Source organism: Aptenodytes patagonicus, chromosome Z, assembly GCF_965638725.1.
Source record: "Aptenodytes patagonicus chromosome Z, bAptPat1.pri.cur, whole genome shotgun sequence".
Taxonomy (NCBI): Eukaryota; Metazoa; Chordata; class Aves; order Sphenisciformes; family Spheniscidae; genus Aptenodytes; species Aptenodytes patagonicus.
In genome coordinates, this window is record NC_134982.1 from 28,397,001 (window position 1) to 28,419,589 (window position 22,589).

A 22,589-nucleotide genomic window follows, 5' to 3' on the forward strand; every position below is an offset into this window, starting at 1 on the left:
AACATTTCTCCTCTCTTGGAAGGGCAAGGAAGTAAAAAGATGCAGAAAAGTAAATCACTTTGTTGACCTGAAAACAGGTCTGTTGTCTTCCTCAACAGAAACTCAAGCTTTGAGGTACCCTCAATTTTTCCTTCCCCATGTTTACGTCTTATTTTAGTGGCCTCAATCTGTCTTTCAGTAATACCACAAATGACTTCCAATGAAGTAAAAAAGTGCAAGAGAGGTTTCGGTACTCGTAGACCTGTTGGCAGGTGCTCAGCCCCCAGGGATGTGACTAATGCTAGCAAACCCCCTCGGACAGCTTCAGGGATGGAGTTAAAGCAGGGCGCTGGGCAGTTTGCAGGACCTGTCCCTTGGAACACGGACGTGCCAAACCCCAGCTCCCGATCCCACATCCACACGTCCTCGCTGATGTCTTTTACTACGTATAAAAAAGTTCATGTTTAACCTCCTCCTTTTCCCTGCCCCCCACCGCTTATTTTGTTCTTTGGTTGAGGCAAAAAGCAGGTTCGGGTGGATCCCACCATCCTGGCAGCCCTGACGGGGCCTGGTGTGCTGCCTCCGGGCAACGCAGCCCGGGGCTGTGCCACCTGCAGCGAGGGGCCCAAGGCCAGTGCTGCTCGCTGGGTTACCTCGCCTCCGAGCCCCGCACACTCACGGCTGTCATGGCTGGCTGCAGCAGCTCCCTGCATGGCATCCTCCCCGGCGCGGAGCAGGCGGCTCAGCCCCTTCATCGCTGCCCTTCGGCTCCTCTTCCTCCTCACCAGAGGGAAGGGGCCCCAGGCCAGGGTGCTGAGGGAGGTGCCCTGCGCTGGCCCCGACAAACCAGTTCCTGGGGCTGTGAGTTGACTCAAGCACACCCAGCCAGGCCCTGGCTGGCAGCGGCCTCGGGGCACGCCTGCAGCAGCACCCCTGCGCTTGGCCACATCATCCGAAGAGGGAGAGGTGCAGAGCAGCTTTAGGAGTTTGTTTTAAAAGAAACCAGGAACTAAATACACAGAATTTCTTGATACTAGCTAGGCACCAAACAGGGTCATCCTTGCACAATCCCCCCAGGTCTTCTCTAGTGGCAGGCCTTATATGCAAATAGCAGTTTGCACCTACAAATGCACACACAACACAAAAAGGTAGTCCGGTTTGCTGCTGAAGTGCTTCCCGAATCATCACACAAACAAGAAGCACTTTTGAAAAGCAATGCCACAAGTACACACATACAGACACACAGAGGCATCACAGCTTCCATGGGACCCCTGGAGCCAGGTGGCTTTGTCACTAATTATAGGGTAGTCATGGAGCTCTCTCTGCAGGCTGAAGGCCATTTTGGGGGGAAATTCCTCTTGGGAACTATTCCCACTGCTGTGTTCACTGGACTGGAGAAGGTGACTGTCCCTGTGACCCTGCAAGCTTGGCACAGCCTTGGGATGCGAGAGTCTGAGGTGCTTCTGCCATAAATTGGGGCAGCAATACGCATGTGCAGTAGAGGTATTGATCCAATCACAAGACACTTCATTTTCAGGTAGACAATATTTTCATTTGCTTTTGTCCAAGTCCAGTCAAAATCAATACACACATCCCCAAAGGTTCAGTTGTTGTGAACTGACATACTGAGATCCATCTAATCTGCTGCTCAATTTATCTTGAAGTCCACTGTTACTTTGTTCTACTTAAGCCAGCACTGATATTTCATTTCACGTAGACAATGATTTTCTGAAATAGGGCATAAAAATTGTTTAAAGTGACTACGTTAAATTTTACTTTAAAAACAGCCTTTGATATTGCTAACATTTCAAACTAAATATTGGAAAAGTAGCTCCAAGAATGCAGGACTACCAGTATTCAGCCTTACATAACTGAAGACACATTTAAGTTCCTTCACTGTCATTTTTTCTTTCTAATTAAATTACACAGTCATCTTAACTTTCAAGATTAACACTGTACATGTCCATGGTAAAATTAATCTGAAAGACTCAAAAGAGTTCGTAAAGTGAGCAAATTTGGATACAAAACAATTTGCTCAGATTCTGCTTATCATACATGAAGAGATTTCACCGTTCTTTTCTCCTTTAAACATTTTTGATACAGTCAGGCTGTGATGTGTAAGAATTCTTACACTTGATATACCTTGGTCTGATAAGACAGTTTCATCAACTGTACTTCCAGTAGGTGAATGTTACTCAGCTGAAAAAAACCCTGAAAATAAACCCAGGGTGAGAAGAACAAGTAACTGATTTAGCCTTAGCTGAATCACGGAGGTTTCACTTTTACTTGCTTCCTGTGAGTCAAATGTTCCAGCAAAACTTCGTAAGAGGAAGAGTTTTATTTCTGTGTGGTGACTGGGCTAGTAATACAGACCCACTGTTTGCAACTTTAATGCTCCTTTTTGAAATGAGAGACAACAGACAACTGTGGAATGATTAGGTTTGCCTACAAAGCTGGCACCAAAGGAAGAATAGATTTGCAGCCTTACATAGAGCACAAGTTATAGTGTGAATCTTTAAACCAGGATCATAATTTTACAGAGTCTGGAAACACCAGCTGTTAGTTTCCAGTTCTAGTTACTATCATACAATACTATTTCACAGTGTATCCCTTGTCTCTTGACTAACTTTGCCAGTACAACTATACTTTATGTGCTCAAACTTTGCAAATAGCAAGTTTGCCACATTCTCTAACCACTTCCCACAATCTTGACTCTTTCAAATGGCCCCAGCAACCTGCAGAAAAGACTGATGCAGAAACTGAGAGAGATGCAGAATCCAGAAGAAAGTGCAGAACAAGGGAGTACTGGAACATCTTCCTCATTTGCCTTCACAAAGCCCTCTCTCTGCCAGGAACTCAGAGCATTTTTTTTAATATTTAAAATAACAGTGTAATAAATACATAAACAAGTAGAACAAATATAAAGAAAAAATGTAAGGTAAGACAAAAGCATGTTGAATAGTGCATAAAGAAGAAAGAGGAACAAGTAAAAGTTATGTCCTGTAAAAGAAGGTGAGAGTTGAAGATAAAGTCAAGGTAGTGAGTATTATGTTTTTATTAAACTGTGTATTAATCTGTATTAAACTGTGTACTTTTACTAAAAGTGCAAAACTCCGCAGGATTTTGAATCCCCTGGTGCATGAATTGTTAGCCTGGGCAACTGCAGCACCTTAGTCACCCTCATTCCTCCCTCATTGCTTATGGTTACAGCTATCTGTTGCCACTTGCCTTTGCTTATGAGTAGTGATTAGAACAATGAAATGGAAAGGCCCAGTCTCAACAGGTGCTCGCATATACAAACGGCAATCACAAAAGACACAGCAGAGATCCCCAGAAGACCAGCTGGACAACAAACTCAGGCACCTGCAGGCTGATCCCTAGGTTCACTTGTAGGCAGTATGATTCTTGATGGCTCCAACCTTCTGCCTTGGATCTGCATACTACAATGTGAGAGAGAGAGAGACAGCGATGTGATAAACCATCCCAAAAACAATTTCAGCATGGATCAAGCTACAGGCAGAGCAATTCAAGCCCAAACTCTGTCCTGCTGATGTTCCTGCCTGTTACTGACACTTCAAAGTGGAACTTCAGCAACTCTGAGCACAAAACAGCATAAGCCAAAGTATTTATATATTCCGAACAGGAAAGTTTCCAGAAATAAAGATTTTGAGACACCCAGGCCAGACAACTAATAAACAAAATTGGTCACAGTGATATCCAACCACAGTAACACATTCCGTAGGCAAGATATGTCAAAACTCAAAAGTAAATGAATATATTACTATAGATAGCAGCAAACAGATTCAATAGGAAAATGCTATTCTACAGCCTAAGTTTTTGGGTATTGAGGATTTACAAGATAAACTCGAGCAAGTCTTGTTTTTAGGGGGGCCATCTCTATAGCTGTCCCACTTACGCCAAGCATCCTCCTTACAGATAAATGCTTTGTGGTCATGCATATGCTGTCTGCATTCCTTTCTTCAGAAGTGAAGAACATCAAGATCACAGAAATGTCATCCTTTTTCTCTATCATTCGTAACTAAAAGAGGAATTCAAGGTAAAGTATATATATCTACCTTAAATAAGGGAGATACTTACACTACACAAAAATTCTCATCCACTGCCAACCTAGATCACTCATGTGATCTCATTTGCATGAGAAAAGGAGGCTGAGGGGAGACCTCATTGCTCTCTACAACTACCTGAAAGGAGGTTGTAGCGAGGTGGGTGTCGGTCTCTTCTCCCAAGTAACAAGCGATAGGACGAGAGGAAATGGCCTCAAGTTGCGCCAGGGGAGGTTTAGATTGGATGTGAGAAAAAATTTCTTTACTGAAAGAGTGGTTAAATGTTGGAACAGGCTGCCCAGGGAAGTGGTTGAGTCACCATCCCTGGAGGTATTTAAAAGACGTGTAGATGTGGTGCTTAGGGACATGGTTTAGTGGGCATGGTGGTGTTGGGTTGACGGTTGGACTTGATGATCTTAGAGGTCTTTTCCAACCTTAATGATTCGATGATTCTATGTGCTTCAGAACTGTGGATATAGTAAGTGTGGAATGGCTCACACACAGAAAATAATTTATACATTAAATTAAACACAGTATGAAGAAATTTCAAGATGCTAATGAAAACAGATTTTAAGTTAAGGTCAATTACATAACACACACACGCACACACCCCCCAGAAAAATGCAAAACAAAAACATTGCTTACACAGTCTTCTCCACAAGAACCAAGACGAAAAATCATACCACAGAAGTTTAGGACAATACTTAATTGTGTACTGAAGACCTTCTTCAGATAAAAACAGTAATAAATACGGTATAAGAAACTATAAGAAAAAAAAAGGCTTCTGTTTTGCATTGCAGTAAATAATTTACATGGAAAACATTAAAATAATCTCACCCAGCACTTCCTGTAAACACACAGAATCACCTTTCCAAAAGGTGTATTTTTACACACATCTCAAAAGGCAGACGTTTCTGGCTTTAGAATCAAACTGTGAGTTTTGTTTCCACATTAACTCTAACATACTCCCCAACTTTGACTTCATGACACTCAGATAACTATGACATTTTTTTTTTTAAACAGATGGTAAGACAACTTCCGAGGCTAAGCCAAACTAAGTTCATTTGTTCAAGCACTTACAGTAGTTTACTTTTTGCTAAGTAATACATACGTAAAAATACACATTTTAAAGAAATACACACAATGACAAGGCAATACTTAGATTCTACACTTTATTGAATCAGACAAACTAATAAAGGGACAGGTGTTCACCTTCTAAACAGCAGTGGTAGCTTAAGTCATTGTTCCCTCAGTTGCTTTTATGTCTTTCCTACGAAAAGTTTCCAGCTTCCAACTCTGTCAACAGAACAGCTCATGCTGAATGCTTGCTGACCTGGTTTAGAAAAAGTTGACTGAGTCAGCTTAGATAGTCTGAACTAGTCCAGCTGATTTGGTCCAAAGCAGGTAAGGGAGTACTGACATGAATTCAAATGACAGAGCTGTGGGTACAGTGGCATCTGGCAAACAAACAGATGAGCAGGTAGAGAAGGTTAAACCATTCCAGCAAGTCTGGAAACAAAAAGGCACGTTCTGGACTTAGCCTGGGCATCTAAAACATACCAGGTACACATTTGTTTATTTAAAAAACAAGCAAACCCCAAAGTACTTCCAATACAGTTAAACAACAAAACAGATGCTTCTATAGTAGCCACTACTTTTAAAGATTTTGCAATTAAAAAGCAGTTTATATTTCATACAGGGTCTGACATTGTTTGTATAACTTATAGGAAATATGCTGTAATGATAAATTATTTGTCTGATAAATATTTAATTATAATAAAATGTCTACATTTAAGCAATTTGGTGTGAACAGAAAAAAATCTAAACAGAGTATTTTAAATATTTGCACTTTACAACTTCCTCCTTCCACATATGCACTCATAAAATATCATTTATTCAGAAATACAAAATAATTTTAAAGAGAAAGACAGTTAAACAATAAGAAGGTTCAGCATCTTGCATATTTGTACGTCATTCATACTATTATTGCACCATGACACCTTTTATTTAAAGTAAATTTAGTGCTACTGACCGGTAACAATTTCACAATTGCGAGAAAATTGAAGTTCTCAGTCTCTTTGGAAAGGCCAAGGATCAAACAGTATTTGTCTGACTAACCTGGAGGAATCCTTCTCTCATCAACAGGTTTATTAACATTTTTTAAATCAGCAAAGTCATTCTGTATCTCATCACAGTGAGTCCTTCAGGGCTGGTCCATCAACTCCTACTGAAGTCATTTTCAGTGACAATGAAAGCTTGACTGCTTTAAATTCTTGCTCTTTTCCCTTGAAACAGTGAGACAAATAAATTTTTGTGTCCACTGAGAAGACAGACGGTCGTAAGCTGAAATCAAGCAACTCAGCTCTTCTTTGTTATCACACAGCTAATACCACAATTAAATTTGGTGTTGAATTGTCCAAAGAAGTGTCAGCCTGAGCTACTATGGCTACCACAGCCAATACAACCAACAGAGGAGACGGCAGGTCAGGTGTGGGAAGAGGACCTTCAGTAAGCACAGTGTGGCACCCCAGCTGATTACTCCTGCTTTCTAGGGAGCTCACCCTACAGGCTTGCTCAATGGCAGCTCTAATCTCCCTGTTCTGTTTGTTGAACAGCAGAGAAAATTCATGAGGCTGCTCGTGACTCTAACAAAGTTCCACATGTTCAATATTATCAAAGTCAAAGTGCTAGCAAATTTTGATTCTCGGAAACAACTGGGGAAAAAAGTATTATTCTCAAAAAACAAACAAACAAACAAATTACCTCAGTTGTACTTCTTCTTCTACCTCAAACATCATGTTCTTTTTACACAGGCAATGGTTCCAAAGTGACAGGCACCTGAATCCAGCCTACCACCAATGCTAAATTAATTTGCAGTCATAAAACACTATGAAATAATTCATATAGAGTATGTTGCTACACAGTCATTTAAAAAACATTTCAATTGTATGTTTGGAATTGCTTGACTTGGCCTTTTTTGATACTGACTGTGCAGTTGTTAGTCCAGACCTAAAGTTAAAGAAAGAAAAAAAAAACAGTAAGTGGTTAAAATATACAATGCATACCTACACAACTTTTACAACACTGAATATTTTTCTAAACTTTATTATTTTAAAATTAGTTGTGTACTCAAGTTTCCAGAAAACCCTTACCTTTTTGTTCCTTGTGATGGATTTGTGCATTGCTGTCCTCTGCTTAAACCTCCTGGAAAGTAATTGGAAACAACCAAAATTACTTCAATAAGGAAAGAACGCTTCAGAAATTACATACATGGCAGAACTTCTAAAAGAACAGTTTTGGGTAAAGCTTTTCTTTCTTTTTTTTTTTTTTTTTTTTTAACATCAGCAAATTTAATCTGTCTCAAAGAGCAGATAACATTATCTGCAGTTTGAGTACTGTAGTTTATATTAACATTTTTAAAAGAGAAAAACAAAAAGCCTTTAGTTTATTGAATTCTAAGGGATTAATTTGAACCTTGTTGTAGTTTTCAGAAATGTTTCAGGATAACATAGTTGATTTTCACAGTGGTTGTTAAAAACTGTATTTTTAATTTTTTTATCTTGCAAGGGAAAAAAGAATCTTTGCCACTAGTAAGTTTTTCATTTAAAACAAAGCCTGTTTGCACATGTAACAACAATACTGCTTATAAAATTTTCTGTGAAAATATTCATATTCTAAGTCTTAGTTCTGTCCTGATTAATTCCAACACACTAGCATTTTAATTTCCTCATATAAAGCTCCCACGTTAGATTAGGGACAAGGTACTTTAAGCAGATACTTAACTACCTGCACATGTCCTCTAATCTGGCCAAAGATTAACTCTTCATCAAAAAGAGAAACTACTTGAGTAAATATGCTACTGGTTTGGCATGTTACAGGTGCAGTTATGTGAAATATTTTATTAGATGTAAAACAGGCTTGCAAGTTCCTGCCTCTATGCTTTAGTTCACCACCTCTCTGTTTTTGCCAGCACATTACATAATGGAACTCTTCTGTCAACTGAATCTCTGAAACAATCCAGGTTGAAGATGTTTTCATTGATTTTCACTTAAATCTCAGTGGCCTTACAAATGCCTTTCTGAACATGGTTGGGGGGTAGCAAACACGCAATTTACAGAAATGAGCAGTAATTCCTATGTCACCATTGTGGCAAATGAGAATACACTGTGTAGCCACCATCACATTCATAAATCTAGTTTGTCATGAAAACCGATCTGGTATTTTTTAAATAAAAATGTTCACTCTTACACAGGCCATGCTCAAATGAACTTCTTGTAAAAATCTCAAAGCCCTGAAAAGTTCAAAGTATACCATTACAAATTATTTTAATTGTACAAACAGATAATTTGAATAATCAAATATATCCTAATGCACATACTCACCAACTCTGTTTGAGTTTTCCATACTGTAAGTCTTAGTAGGAAAATCTTTTTTTTCTGTGAGCTCCTGGATAAGGCCTTTATTTAAGCAGAGATCCACATGTCTGTTAAATGACACTAGACTGGTGGTCTTCTGTTCTGAATTACAAACTGGACAAACAAGAACACTGTCTTCTTTGGCTTCAAAGAAACAGGATGAACTAGTTTCTTCTGGATGTTCAGACTTTTCAAAATGGTGTTCATTGTCTTGCGAAATTCTTTTCGGGAAAAGACACTGTTTCATACACGCTTTTCTAGCAATATCACTGAGATTGCTAGGCTGTCTTTCTCTGTGAGGTTTATCAGATATTATCCCAGTGAATTTTTCTGTGCTATTGCTAGTAGAGTTGTCACATATACTGGCAGACTGGTCTGTTCCTGCTAACTGATCTGTTTTATTTTTTTGACATTCATCAACATTTTCGTTTTTAAATTGTGGAAGACAGTTAAGTGTATTTTCTCTTGAATTGTCATTCTTGGATATTTCCACAGTATCTTTAACAAGAGTCCCACTGAGGCATTCATCAATATGCCTATTAAGCTCTTCCAAATTATTGCTGCTTTGTTCCTCAAAGCAAACAGGGCAGGTGAAGATCTTAAACACATTAGAATTCTGTAAGTCTGTGACTTCCTTTGTTTCTTCCACCAAATTTGCTGATGATTTCCTATCGTGAAAGGGCTGCTTACCTACAGTTTCATTTGGAGAAAGATTCTTGCTGGTTAGTTGCCTTGCAGCTCGCTTTTTATCAAAAAAACTCCCTCTGGGAGATGCTTCTGCATTTTTTGTGAAATATTCTTGGTTGGACTTCTCTGGCTGAAGCCTAAGAAAACCACTTTCTTTTCCTGATTTTAAGAAACTCGTAATGCTTTTTTGTTGGTACTTCTTCTCTTCTTCACTTAGAAATCCTGATACTCGTACACCTAACAATGAAAACCAAATTTATAATACCAATTTTATGAAAACTTGATACTAATTCTTAATAACACCTTTTCAAGTACATATCCATTCAATAAAAGTGCATTTTATCTCTAAACAGAGGCTATACTACCTGCAAATGCTATCAATGGATCGCAAGGTCCATACAATTTTATCAGACCCAAACACTTGCCCAGCCATATTATTAATTTCAATACCCATGAAGTTTTAACTGATTGCACCATAACATGAGGCTATGAATTTAATACAGTTATATAGAATTCAGTCTGAAAGAGAGTTTTGCATGAAGTTTCCCCACCAAAATATTTTTTTCTTCAGCGCATTCTAATATTATAGACAAGTAAGTTTTATATATCACTGAATGGTTCAAGCAGAATGTATAAGCACCTGAAACACATGGGTCTTAGAATCAAAACACAGAGTTTACTTCTGACAGAAATTTTCACATTTCTTGCAGAACATAGCATCTTCAAATCTGTAAGTACTTTAATGCATTTGTTTCTAAAAGAGGTTTTGGACAGAAACTACCTGTTGCTGTGGTGCAAAGCAGATTTAAAAGCTCTTTTAAGGCAGCAGAACTAAGCACTGTCATGCGTTAAGATTCTACTCTCGTGTCGATGTTTATGTTGTTCCAGGGCTAACAGGTGGTAGGAAAAGTACAACCTCAATTAGTAAAACATTCCTGAGTCACCATTCAGCACTCCAGAGCTGTTTCACTTTGCAAAAACTACCAGGGTAGTGGAGAAAGGATAAATCCACTTATACCGATTTTACTTTAGAGTACGGTCTATTACTTTGATATACTATAAGATCTAACTCTGAAAAGGAAGAAGGAGTTTGAAATATTTTACCCATAAGTCTTATCCGTAAAGGGTGAGGAGCAACACTATCAATTTCTGTTCCTAACAAGTCTCTAGCAACAGCAAATATTTCCTCTTCAGTAGAAACAGAAGACAGCACAGTTGAAGCTCTTGTTTTTACTTCGAAGTTCACATTCTTTAGCTTCAAGGTAACAGTTTTACCCTAGGCAAAAAGAAAAGAAAAAAAAAGAAAAAAAAGAAAAAAGTTAAGCATGTCATATATGGCAGAGAAACAATTATTATGTGGCATCTATGTAAGGGCCCTACAGCCACAGTCAAGACTGTGTGCTTATCTGTGTACAGCAAGAGGCACTGCCAAGAATTTGTCTGCAAGATTCTGCACTTGCTCCTAAACTGCTGCCAAAGTCCAATTCTCTGAACTGGGTCATTTGGCTATGGTTCCCAGCAGACCATCTGCCACCAGTGCATGTTCAGTACATTTCATGCTCTGGCTACAGCCACAACTTCTACCCTGTCTACAAAAAAAAATATTTCCTCACTTGGAAACTTTCAGTGCAGATATCTTAACTTTGCTGGGAAAACTACTAAGGATGCGAAGTGATATCCAATTAAGGATTCGCCGAAAACTTCCTTGCTCCTGCATGGTGCTATCAGAGCCACACAGAGCATCTGTGTTTGGCACAAATACTCCCCTGGCAACACCTTCCAAACCATTTGTGTGATTTAGTGTGCCCATCTGAATGTAAGTAAATGGCACTACTTTTGTTCTGGTGCTTTTGTAAGGTTATCCCTTTGTCCTTCTTAGCTTATGATTTCCCTTTCAACCTGTTGTCCTTTGAGACAATCTTTTATGGCTGAAGAATACTAATCACAATTCTTTTAGGTCTTGAATGTTATTCCTTGCTTTACCACAAAGACCTCCATAGAAAAGACTAACTGTTCTTTCCAGATAATAAACAGAAATTTGGGGAGAAGGAATACAGGGACTGTTCCTACCATTCATACTAGTGAATGGTATGAATAACTTGTCAGCAGGTTTGGGACATGTGAACTTCTTAAACTACACTACTGGCTACTGACTGGATCCTGTATGAATATGGGAGAGAAACACAGTTTTTTAAATGCATTAGAATTACATTATTGACCAAAGCACAGCTCATAGACAATCAGCTCTATTATTCATTTATAAACATTGCTTTTAGCATAAATGTTTATATGCTAAATAACTTGGTTAATTAGTTTAATTTTTTCCATGCATATTATTAGATAGCCAACTGAACGATATCAAAATGCTGCCTAAATCATTCTGAATTTCTGCACATTAAAGAATGGAAACTTCTGAAGATAAATTGCATGGTATGATGCTGCCGAAAGCCTTCACACTAACACTGCATTTAATGTTTGAGTGTAAAGTGTTGTCTTTTTGTGAGTAAACAGAGAATAACATAAATACCTTAAGTCCCTCTTTCTGTAGCTCTTGAGCAAGGTCTCTGCAGAGTTCTTGACACAAGCTGTACTGGTCTTCTGCTGTGTTTATTTCACTGAATGTTCTAAGATAAAGATATGATCTTTTTTTCAGTATGAATGCTAGAATTTGTTCAGTGGCTGCCATCTAAAAGTATTTTTTGTACAGTTAAACTACATCAGAAGAAGGTTGTATAGGTTTGAGTGTTTACTTCAAGGAAAAAAGAATATTAATACCAGTATTATACAGAAAGATTTGTGCACATTTATGTGTTTCAAAATGTTTGCAAAGCCCTTCAAATAGTGAAATAATTTGCCTTTCAATTTTTCATGCACTATTTGAAAATGTATCAGATTGAAGGTCATTAATGCTTAAATATTTGCAAGGGAGAATACTAACACCAACTGAATTCATGGAGCCAGCCAAGTTATTTGTATTTAATCTCCTTTGTACAGTGCTGTGTAACATCAGAAGAAAGAAAGGATTAGAAAGTCAACATCAGTGTCAAGTATCAGAAATAAATAATGCAGACGCTAAGAAAAAGATGCCAGCTAGGACAATTGTGTCTAGCCTCAGAGGAGGAAAAACTCTCTTTCTGCCAAAAATGTTGCAAACTGCCTTTGCTAGAGCTTCTTAGCAGGGGAATTACAGTTTTGGGGGTTTTTTTTTGTGCATCTGCTTTTTAGTAATAACATGAGAGGAAAGGCAACCTTCAGTTAGTACTGGTTTTAAGAGAAGCAGGAAGCAAAACTTAGAGCTGCCAGATGCTTTTGGAAAGGTCTCACAGATCCATTGTTTCATGCCAGGCTTTATATTTACGAGTGTAGAGTCCCTTTAGTTACACTGGATTTCCAATCTTTAAGTTATATTCAGGTTTACCTGATTGTATTGACAAGTCATACTCTAGTATGATTCACGTTCCCCTAAGAATGTTTGCATGCTGCCAAACTAACGGGATGAATACTTTACTGTGGCTCCCATGCCATTATCCAAGGAGTAACTCATGTTATCCTGGCAATGCTGCAGTGATTTACAGCACTGCAATGCTGCAGTAACTGGGAGGCTGTGTAAGTCCTAAGTTTGGAAGGGGTAGGATAGAGTGAATGCTATTTCAGGCCCGTCTCTTCCCCCATATAAACTAGTTTCATGATCTCAGCAGCCCATTGACGTCTCTGGTCTAAAACCATTTCCCTTAGGGAAAAAAGAAGGAAGAAAGAAAAGCAGAAAGGTACAATAGGCTACCCAGATTATCTGTCTGCCTGCAAACCAGCACAAGACTACAGCCATAAATTTCTCAGCTCTGGTGGTACCAAACCTTACGGGGCTTTCTTAAGCTGCCCACAACTATTAAGTCTCAATAGAAATAAGAATCTTTTCTTACTTTCTCTTCTAAGAAGAGACAACACATGAGGGTAGGGATAATTATTATGGTGCTCTACAGATTCTTCTTGCAGTATTTCCTTTTTAAAAATGACTTTTGGAAATGACACACACCACCTTCTTAAGGAACTTTACACTGGTAAAAACTTAAAAGTTAGGAAATGTAACCAATTTTACTTAACCATGCAAAATTATTGTCCACTTTGCAAGTCTACCTTACACTATACTTGCTATGCATGTGACTGCAGGCTCCTAGACTGATATTGACATTAAAATGGAACATATAAAAAAAAATTCAAGCCCTTATATATCTATCACCTATATTATGGCTTAAAGACCACTTTGATTCATTAAAGGCATTAGAAGAATCAGATGATGAGAAAAAAGAACACACAAGCCAACAGAAGTACCTCCATAGTATTCTGAAGCCAAGGAAAAAAAAGTAATGAAAGCTTGAATCTGATTTAGTGAGCTGCTTGTATATGCGGTTTTTTAACACATATAAATACACAATGAAATTATATGACTTAGTATACATTACTTGGCATTAAGTAGGTTTAGTGATCAATGTAATTTTTTTCAATATTAAAGAGGCATACCTTTCAGTGCTCATACTTTTTCTTTCTCCATCCCTTTAAAAAGAAAAACAATTTATGATACTCACTTCACCTAGAACTGTTAACTCTTCAATAAACTCAGTTTTCTAAATGGAGAATGTTTTTTTAAAAAAACTTACAACTACAGTAGATGAAGTAAAGACATAAATTAGCCACAGATGTCAATAAAAATAAACAATGTGTAAAAAAAAAAACCCCAACCCCAACAAAACTCCCCTCATATCAGGAGTCTTCTTTAAAAGAAAACTAACTACAAATCCTATGCTGTCTTAGCTAGCTATAACTGTGAAGCACTGCTATTAAAATCCTGAACATACTAGTATATTTGAATATTTGTTTATCTGAGGAGTTAGTTTGCTTTCTGTCTAAATTATGGCCCATGTTAAAGGTGATGTGTTAAGGCTTGTTTTGTTTCTTTGTTTGTTTTTTTCTTTCCCATTTTAATTGAGCATCCTTTAACAACTCTTCTGCATATAAGGAGCTCCTCAGAGCATTTTCTTTTTAGGGCTGTCTTCTGTTTTTAAGTATATACTTATAAGGAAATAACAAATTTGGTATCCTCAGATTTTCCTAAAAGAAGGTGGTCAAAAACTATGACCATAAGACGAACCATTCACTGAGGACTCAGGTTTTGGTATGTTGGTATGTTAAGGGCTTGCTTTCTCCACGCTAAAATCACTGAAATCAAGCTGATGCTAATAAAACCAAAACCAATAAATGAATTTCTCAGACAACACCATTAAAAATGTGTTCCACTTCACAGTGATAATCTTGGCTTTTGAAATGCTCCTTTTTTTGTTTTTTAAATGTACTGGGAGATTTCCCAGACTGTACAACACCTATTGTGAATAAGCGAAGTGAGTGCACCAATTATTAAAGGACCATTTGAGGTTGCATTATCTTAACAGAAACAAATATTTGGAAAACCACATTTTATCTTTTATCAGGTCACCTTCACAAAATCAATCTTACTGCATATTTTGTTTCAAGTCAACACACTTCTGAAAAGAAAAAAAAAACCACAAAGATTTGTGCTAGCACATTACTGGATTAGAAACTGCTAACTGTATATATTATTTTGTAGTCAAATGGAAAAAATGGAAGATCTATTACTGTCAGAGAAGTAACAGAAATAATATGGAATAGGTCTTTCAGAAGTACATAAGACACTTTGGAACTCTTAATGAAACCAAATCATTGTCAAGCCATTTTTAAATAGAATTTCAGCACTCTGGGAAGGATAAAAGGATATTTAAGGAAGGACTATTTAAAAGAAAGGACTCAATCCTAAATTAAGACTCTTGGTTACACAAACAGCAAAATGCTATTTTGTTTTTAAGAGCAAGTGTTCCATGTTTGTATCCAGGACAGGCTTAGAAATTATGCATATTATTGAAAAGATGTATTCACTAGTAAGACTTATTTCTCCCCTCCCAAACAGGAGGCTAAAAAGCCATTAAAGTAGTATGAAACTTAAAGGAACAGATATGAAGAAGTATATAAAAATATTCAGTTCTATTCCAGCAAATTCACAAGTTGATATTACAAATACGTACATAAACGTGATATGAGACACAACTTCACTTACTTTCATTAGAAATATGACAATTTACCACCAGAGAAGATCAGATACCAATGCGATTTTCATTACAATCAGATAATAATAAAAAACAATGAATGTATATTGTTTTTATAGAAGAAACAGGACTGAACACCTCTGCTTAGGATAACTCATTTCTCTTTAGCTATTTTAGTAATTATGAGCTTATCCTAAATGATACTGACTTGATTCTTGACACACACTTACGCACTTCTCTGACAGACTTTTTGGATCTCATACATTAGACGTGGCTGTACAAACTTTTGCTTTTTAATGTTTGGCTGTTGTGTGTATCTTAGCCATAACAATAACAAGTATCAGAGATCTTTTAAAATATATTAAACAAGACAAATTTTCATAATATTTGTTTGTCAATAAAATATGTCTTAAAATGTACAGTATGTAACTTAAAGAAGGAAAAATTTAGAAAAAAGTAAACGCAGGAGAAGAAAACCCAAAACATACTTTTCCAAATGTGTTGAACCCAAACCAAGGGAAATATCCAAGAAATTATGCCAAGATGCTTCTGAAAAAAGAAGAGAAAGCAGTGCCCTCTGCTGGTAAAGTTCTGAGCAAGTCACAATTCCAAGGGCTTTTAACATCTTCTCTGTTACTTTTCCTATACCTGGCACCTGAAAAAGAGTAAGTATCATTATGTTGGAAACTTTCCATTTATAGATCCAATACCAAGAACAACTTAGATCAAACACAACTGGTCAGATTACCTAGAAAAGTATATTTCTTCAGTAGAAATCTTGCTTTTAGAACATAAGGAACGTACATGATTGCATAGTAAATGTCATGGTAGTTCTTACCTTTCTAATGGGCAATTCTTTTAGGAAGTCTAGCACTGCTTGTCTCTCAGGAGCAATTCTGCATTGCCCATTAGGTTTATTACGATCACTGCACATTTTTGCTAACATTGTATTTGGCGCTATTCCTTAAAAACAAACAAACAAAACCCGTATTTTTAAAAAATACAAGACAACGTTTCATTTCAACTGTCCAATATTTAAAAGCACAAGAGTAGCCTATACATTGGCAAAGATTAAACATAAGCAAAAGAATGATGATAACTGATGACCAGATTTGTTACAATTCTGCAAAAAAATTTTGCAATAGACGTGAGAACATAAATACATGTGGTAGATTAAATATAATGGATGCACCAGATAAAGCGTACCTACTATTTTAAGATAGTCAGGGTAACACAACATGCACTAATCAGTCATGAGGGGTTAAATACCAAGTGTTTAAAAATAACATCAGTTACATGATTGAACGATTTTATGATGGTGATTATGGTAAGACAAAAGGAAATGCTTACAACAGCAGTTATAATGAACTCTTAATGAGAAGGAGATAGTTCTTGCTTGTATTTCAGCAAAAAGACTGAATTAATTTTGACAAAATTTACCAAATTAAAGTCTTTTGTGGGCTACCACTGCCATGTAGTTATTTAGAAATATATATATATTTTTCACTGACACTGGTAGGGATGAGGAAGGATTGCTCTGTTCTATCAAAGTAACTGTTTTTACAAATGAACTCTGGAATTGGTTTAGCAAGAAAAATACAATTATTCTACGCTACAGCCCTAGTGGTCTAAATTTTGGTTTGCTCACTGATACAATGTATTATTCAAGATGGTAGAAGTAATTCTATTTATTATTGATTATCAGTATTTTTTCAATTAGCCTTCTGTTTTTCATTTTTGCGCTTAAAACCCCTGATGCACTTACAAAAGCTATGTCTGTTTTCTAAACACTAACTTATCCTTAAGAAGACAAAATTTCAGTAGAACAAAATTATTATTTTGCTACCACTCAAGAAATAACATACATGGGAGGGGGGTCTCATCCTGCTTCTTCCTAGTAGCTGTTCCTTTACCTCTGCTTACATTCAACACTTCCCTGGCCTTCCATAGCTGCTTCATAAAGCTCAGCACTCCCTGATGCCTCACTGACCTGGTTCACAAAGCAGTTCGGATGGCATCCAAACTAAGTGGCTAAGGACATACACTTTTTTAGTGACCTAATCCAGATTATTATCAAAACAGTTGAGACTTACAGGTAGGTTGCCTGAAGTCAAAAGTCATAAAACTTGAATGGTAAATATTAAAAAGCTAGTGAATAGTTTATTAACTTCAACACATATTTACTTCACTGGGAACTAACCTTTTAATGAATTTTGATATTGCCTTAATCAAGGAACAGTGTGGAGAACTGTTAGAAATACTTAACAATATGAATCTGCTATTCAAACTAACAGCAATGTAGCAACCAGTGACAGATTTCACTATGACCACTGGCTTATGAAAACAATTTACAAGAAGCACTAAAACAACAGCCACCAGTGCTAAGATTAGCTCCTGAGTGCACTGCTCATTCTTCCACACTACTTATATTTCAAGAAGAAAGAAGCAGAAAGATGATATAACTGTTTCTATGATTTAAAAAAAAAAAACAAACCCAACAAAAACAGGAGTGGCTTTGATAGCCATAACATCTCTTGAAACACTTGAAAGTCACAGTCTTTGCAGACTTGCAAAGAGAGCGTATTTCTTTGCAGCACAAGAATGCTGTGACAATGCTAATTTCTTAATTAATGCCCTCTGAGATTAGAGTAGAAGACACTGTGGAAGTACGAAGTATTATTATTATTATTATTATTATTATTATTCATATGTGTCTGAATACCTGCACTAGCAGTCAGTTGAGTTTTCTGCTCAATCCTAAAGCGAATTTCCTTCACAACTTCCTCTGCAGAAGTTCCAAAGACAAATGAATTTTCCACTGATTGATCTCTTTGTTCAGGGTGGTCATCCATCAGAGGTGTGTTGTCTTCAAACAGTATTGGTGAAGAAGAGTATCCATCTTCATTAAATTTGGCAGATATATTTATATCATCTTTATCTATGTTAGATAGAAACACAAACAATCCATCCATATAAAACACATACTTCATTGATTTCCTTCTGCAGTGGCTAAAGAGTTCATTAGCAGTTTTATTTTTTTCTGTTTGAAAAAAACCCATATAATTATTTAGCCAAAGCAATTGCATGGCTTTTTCGTTTGAAGAAAGGAGACTCATAACTGCTTTGTTCTTAATATGATTTGAGCTTGGCTGAGATTGGAAGAATTGGCTAGGAAACTGGACATAACTTCCAGAAAAGCAACAAGGTTTAATGGCCTGTTGCTGTAGCAGCAGAAAAACATCAAAATTTTGGCATTATTTTTGTTTCATATCAGAGTGAAGGTCAGATGCTCCTTCTTTTTGTGGAAATAAAAACCTTTTGCAGTTTTTTCAATATTCTCTGAAGAAAATTAAGGTTCTGGAATATCTGGTTCTAGAACCATCAGCCTGGTGAGCTTCTTGTCTTCAACTGCAGTCATGGTAGAACAAGTAACGTCAGCAGCCCTTTGCCTGACTCTACAAACTTTACTATTACAGTTTCACATTCTGAGTGCTTGTTTGTGTTTCAGAAGAACGAAGATGTCAGAGAAGTATGAAAAGGCACATGACTACGCATCAGTGATATTTATTTTGTAAAGACTATGCCAGTTTGTTTCTTTCTATTCTATTAATGCTTTTCAGTAGTAGTGTATCCTTGATTATCCTCTAAATGGCTATTTAGATACTTTTTGAATACTGATAATATAAATGTTCCGGTTTGTGCATCAATCAACCATTTGTATGACTCCTTTTTTATTATTCCTGATTGGGTATACAGTTGTGGATGTGGTTCCAACTTAATCTTCTAGAGCCAAGTGAAATCCAGTCATATCTTAAGCATTACTGTAACTCCTGCAGTGCTCATTACTTTATACATTTTTAGTCTCGTAAAATAATCACATAACTAGAGCTTACGCACATTGTCTTTGCAGACAATTTCTCATGTTTCTGATGTACAGGACTCGCTATAGTATTTTAGGCAACAACTTTGCAAAATACAAATAATGTTTAGAACAGTAAGTTTATTTATACTATACCTCCTTAAGTCCTAAGATTATTACTACTTATTTGCAAAATTATCATGTTGAATTGTAAAGGAAAAATACACACCTAAAACACACAATTGGGTTTAGTAAACCTAGTACCACTTTTCACACATTTTACTCAAGTTAAAAAAAAATAAAACCTCCAAGTCCAAATCATCAGCAGCATACCTTTTATGCATGGGTGAGTAGTAGAAGTTGTTAATAACCTGTAAACTAACAAATCAGAGGTAGAGAGTATATGGGAGGATGAATTATGCAAGGACTTAAGTATCTACATTTTCAATGGGTGCAGCTTATCTGAAGCTTGTGTTATATGCATGTGTGACCGGTACCCCCTGCTCCCGACCCCTGGTAATGTGGTTAGCACAACTAACGCCATTTTGTAAGGCAAGCAGCCGTTCTCTGTGACCGAGTGGGTCACGTATTCGTTCCCTTTCCCCTCGCTAGCAGGCCCTGAAGGTCCTGTGCACCAAGTAGACGAACCAAACGCATTTCTTCTTCCCCTCCCTACCGGCCTCAAGGTTCCTGGGCACCAGGCCATTAACTGCCTTCCTTGCCAGCCTTGAAGGTCCCAGGCACCCGGCCAACCCAGTGTTGCTGATGACCCCGCCACAGAACAGGGAAGCGTACCAGCACCCAGAGCACTGTCCGTAAAACCAAGCAGTTACAAGTAAGGGGGAACTTGGACCAGAACTGCTGCTGGACAGTGAGATCGTGACACCCCGGTGGCCAGGGATGCCTCCACCATCATCTGCTTCCTCCAAGGACTGAGGGAGTAACTTGTATTCATTTATAAGATTTTCGAGTCTAGATTATGATTGTTATGTTGATACAGCAAACCATGTATTAAGATTTCAGCCGATCTGCAGAGGGTCCAGGTGATTAGAAATTGTAAGTTAAGTTGTGTTACAAATTCTGTATTACGCTATTGTACTACATTGATTCTGCTTGTAAAAAGCCTGTGCTATTCTAACCATAAATTCTGTGCTATATTAATCATAATTCCCTGTTAAGAAAATAAAGCTTAAATCATAACTATGATTTAGTGCCATCAACATTCTGCCAAGGATCCCTAAAAGAAACTGTCTGTCCCCTCAGTGTCAGATGTCTGCATGAAAAGAGAGCAATTTGCTTACCTTTTTCTGTAGTGCTTTTTGTGTTAAAAAAGTGTCTTCTCTTATCTTCAGGCCAGTTCAGTCTTTCCTCCAAGTGCTCTGTTATGTTCAGGTAGGCTTCATCTAGGCCCATAGGCATAAAATTGGGATCATATTCTGTCAGTATTTCTCTAACCTTGATAAACACATAGTGAAAGTTTAAAGCCTTGTTGCTGTAAGAGCAGATCTTGACACACAATTATGAGGTGAACAAATGTTCTCTGAAACTTCAAGATGACCAATCAATATTAAAGATATTTATAGAACAAATTATTTATTGATATTGGAAAATTATAGTACTGTTTCTCACAAGTAGCAAGACATCACTAATAAGTGAGAACTAAACAGATTTTGAGCAGTGTATTTCACTGCAGAGGTCATTAAGATCAGTCTATAAAGACTCCACACACACTGCAGTAACCACCTGAATAAAATTCTGGGGATCTGGGAACTCAGCAGAGCACATAAGCAGATGCACCTTTCTGTGCACTGTGTGTCAGACATCACATATGCAAAAGTTAAAAAAAAAAACAAACAACAAAACACTTAAGTTTTAAATTACATTCAAACTAAAGTTATAGCCAATGTTTTAGAGCACTGGTTAATGCCACAGGCAAAACTTGTTAGAAAAATCTTTAGTGATAACTGTATCTTCCCAAAAGGCAACATAATAAATTAAATGGTCAAAATAAAATCTCTACCTTTTCTCCTCTTTTTCCCCCCCTTCTCTTTTTTTTAAACAAGGGGGAAAATTTGACTGCGTCATGTTCTCTCTATCAGTTTTGGTCAAATTCTTAGGTATCACAATATTTGTTCACATGCACTTCATCTTTCTGAAACTGACTGAAGATAGGATTCGCTGCTAAACTTTTAATGACAAAATGAAATAAATTTAAATATTTTCAATCCAAATCACAAGAGAAAGACATAACTGAAAAACCAAATCAACCTGAACCTTTAGTACTTTACCCCATCAAACAAATGAAATACATATAATGAAATCCAAGATCCTTAACAAGTTCAAACCCATTCTAAAATACATTTACATATGCTTTTTTATAACAGAAGTGAGAAAAACAAGATCAAAATTAGTAAGTAGCTTACTTTACTTATTTGAAGAAATTGAGGCTTCATAAAAACAAATAAATAAACTTGGCATAATTTTATTGACGTCAGGAGACGGGCCATGCACTAGTTTGATTTAAGACCTACAAAAGATCTTTTTCTTTTCTTTTTTAAACAGGACAGGGTATCCTACGTATTTCTTCTGGCACTAAGGAAAATTACTTCCATTAAAGCAAAGTGCAATTTCTTTTCTCCCTAATTTTCTGCTTTTTATTTCAAGTCCCTTCTTTTAAAACAAATGAATCTGCATTTAGAACTCACTAATGCTCTTTACTTCTCTCTCCAGTAATTAGCATTCGAAATTATGATTATGCATTGTATGAAATTATTACCTCCATGTTTCCTATGTACTTGCAGCTTCCTAGTAATTAGATTATGCTCCATAGTTTTGAAGTTTTAAGACTAATAAGGCTCAAGCGGTACCACTAGCTCACTACACAGTTTTGAAAATCTCTATCAGCATCACTACTGACTTCATTAAAATGGCAAGATGGGTGAATGCAATGCTTTTTCATCTCCTTGCCCAAAAGCATCAATGTTTTGTTTAACTTATGTTCAAAGCTGCATTACTGAAGAGTTTAATATTTAAACGACCACTTTTCATACTATCTAGAACTGATGTATTGATCTATAGTCTAAACCAAGTCTGAGTCTAAAACCAAGTACACTGACTTTTGGTTAGAGAGCACTTTCAGACTTACCTCTTTACTCACTTTGCTGTATTTTTCAAAGTTTAATGGTACTATAGTTAGATGTGGACATAGCTTTTTAGCAATAAATCCAGGCATGGCTGCACGTACACCAAATCTCCTAGCGTGGTAATTTGAGGTCGACTTAGGAAAGATTAAATAAGTTTAGTGTTTAGTAATCAATTTTTTCTTGAAGTTTAGTGTTAAATAATCAAATTCTAATCACATATCTCCACAGAGAAAAGACTGACAAGGCTGAGAGTTTATATGCATTCCTCCTCCCCCGCCACCGCCTTTCAATCTGTTTCCATCCTTTAAACTTTCATCAGTACACTTTTC

General features: G+C 36.9%; 2 protein-coding genes across 10 annotated transcripts in view; both read right to left on the reverse strand.

The window, feature by feature from the left end:
* The window catches only part of ANKDD1B (ankyrin repeat and death domain containing 1B), a 31,475-nt gene extending 30,741 nt beyond the window's left edge, over positions 1 to 734 (reverse strand). The window contains exon 1 of the mRNA XM_076362413.1: positions 659 to 734. Within this exon, the coding sequence (XP_076218528.1) occupies positions 659 to 734 (76 nt within the window). The remainder of the gene's footprint in view (positions 1 to 658) is intronic.
* Positions 735 to 5,198: 4,464 nt separating this feature from the next.
* Positions 5,199 to 22,589, reverse strand: part of POLK (DNA polymerase kappa) — a 36,684-nt gene continuing 19,293 nt past the window's right edge. For 6 of the 9 annotated variants that reach the window (XM_076361972.1, XM_076361974.1, XM_076361978.1 and 3 more), the window contains exons 5-15: positions 22,263 to 22,394; positions 20,419 to 20,572; positions 17,981 to 18,196; positions 16,097 to 16,221; positions 15,747 to 15,913; positions 13,664 to 13,696; positions 11,673 to 11,769; positions 10,250 to 10,421; positions 8,426 to 9,382; positions 7,196 to 7,247; positions 5,199 to 7,052 (exon numbers count right to left, since the gene is read on the reverse strand). In XM_076361972.1, coding sequence (XP_076218087.1) covers positions 6,968 to 7,052; positions 7,196 to 7,247; positions 8,426 to 9,382; positions 10,250 to 10,421; positions 11,673 to 11,769; positions 13,664 to 13,696; positions 15,747 to 15,913; positions 16,097 to 16,221; positions 17,981 to 18,196; positions 20,419 to 20,572; positions 22,263 to 22,394 — 2,190 coding nt within the window. In that variant the 3' untranslated portion in view covers positions 5,199 to 6,967. The remainder of the gene's footprint in view (positions 7,053 to 7,195; positions 7,248 to 8,425; positions 9,383 to 10,249; positions 10,422 to 11,672; positions 11,770 to 13,663; positions 13,697 to 15,746; positions 15,914 to 16,096; positions 16,222 to 17,980; positions 18,197 to 20,418; positions 20,573 to 22,262; positions 22,395 to 22,589) is intronic. The other 3 variants (XR_012997346.1, XM_076361979.1, XM_076361980.1) reach the window with 3 other exon arrangements.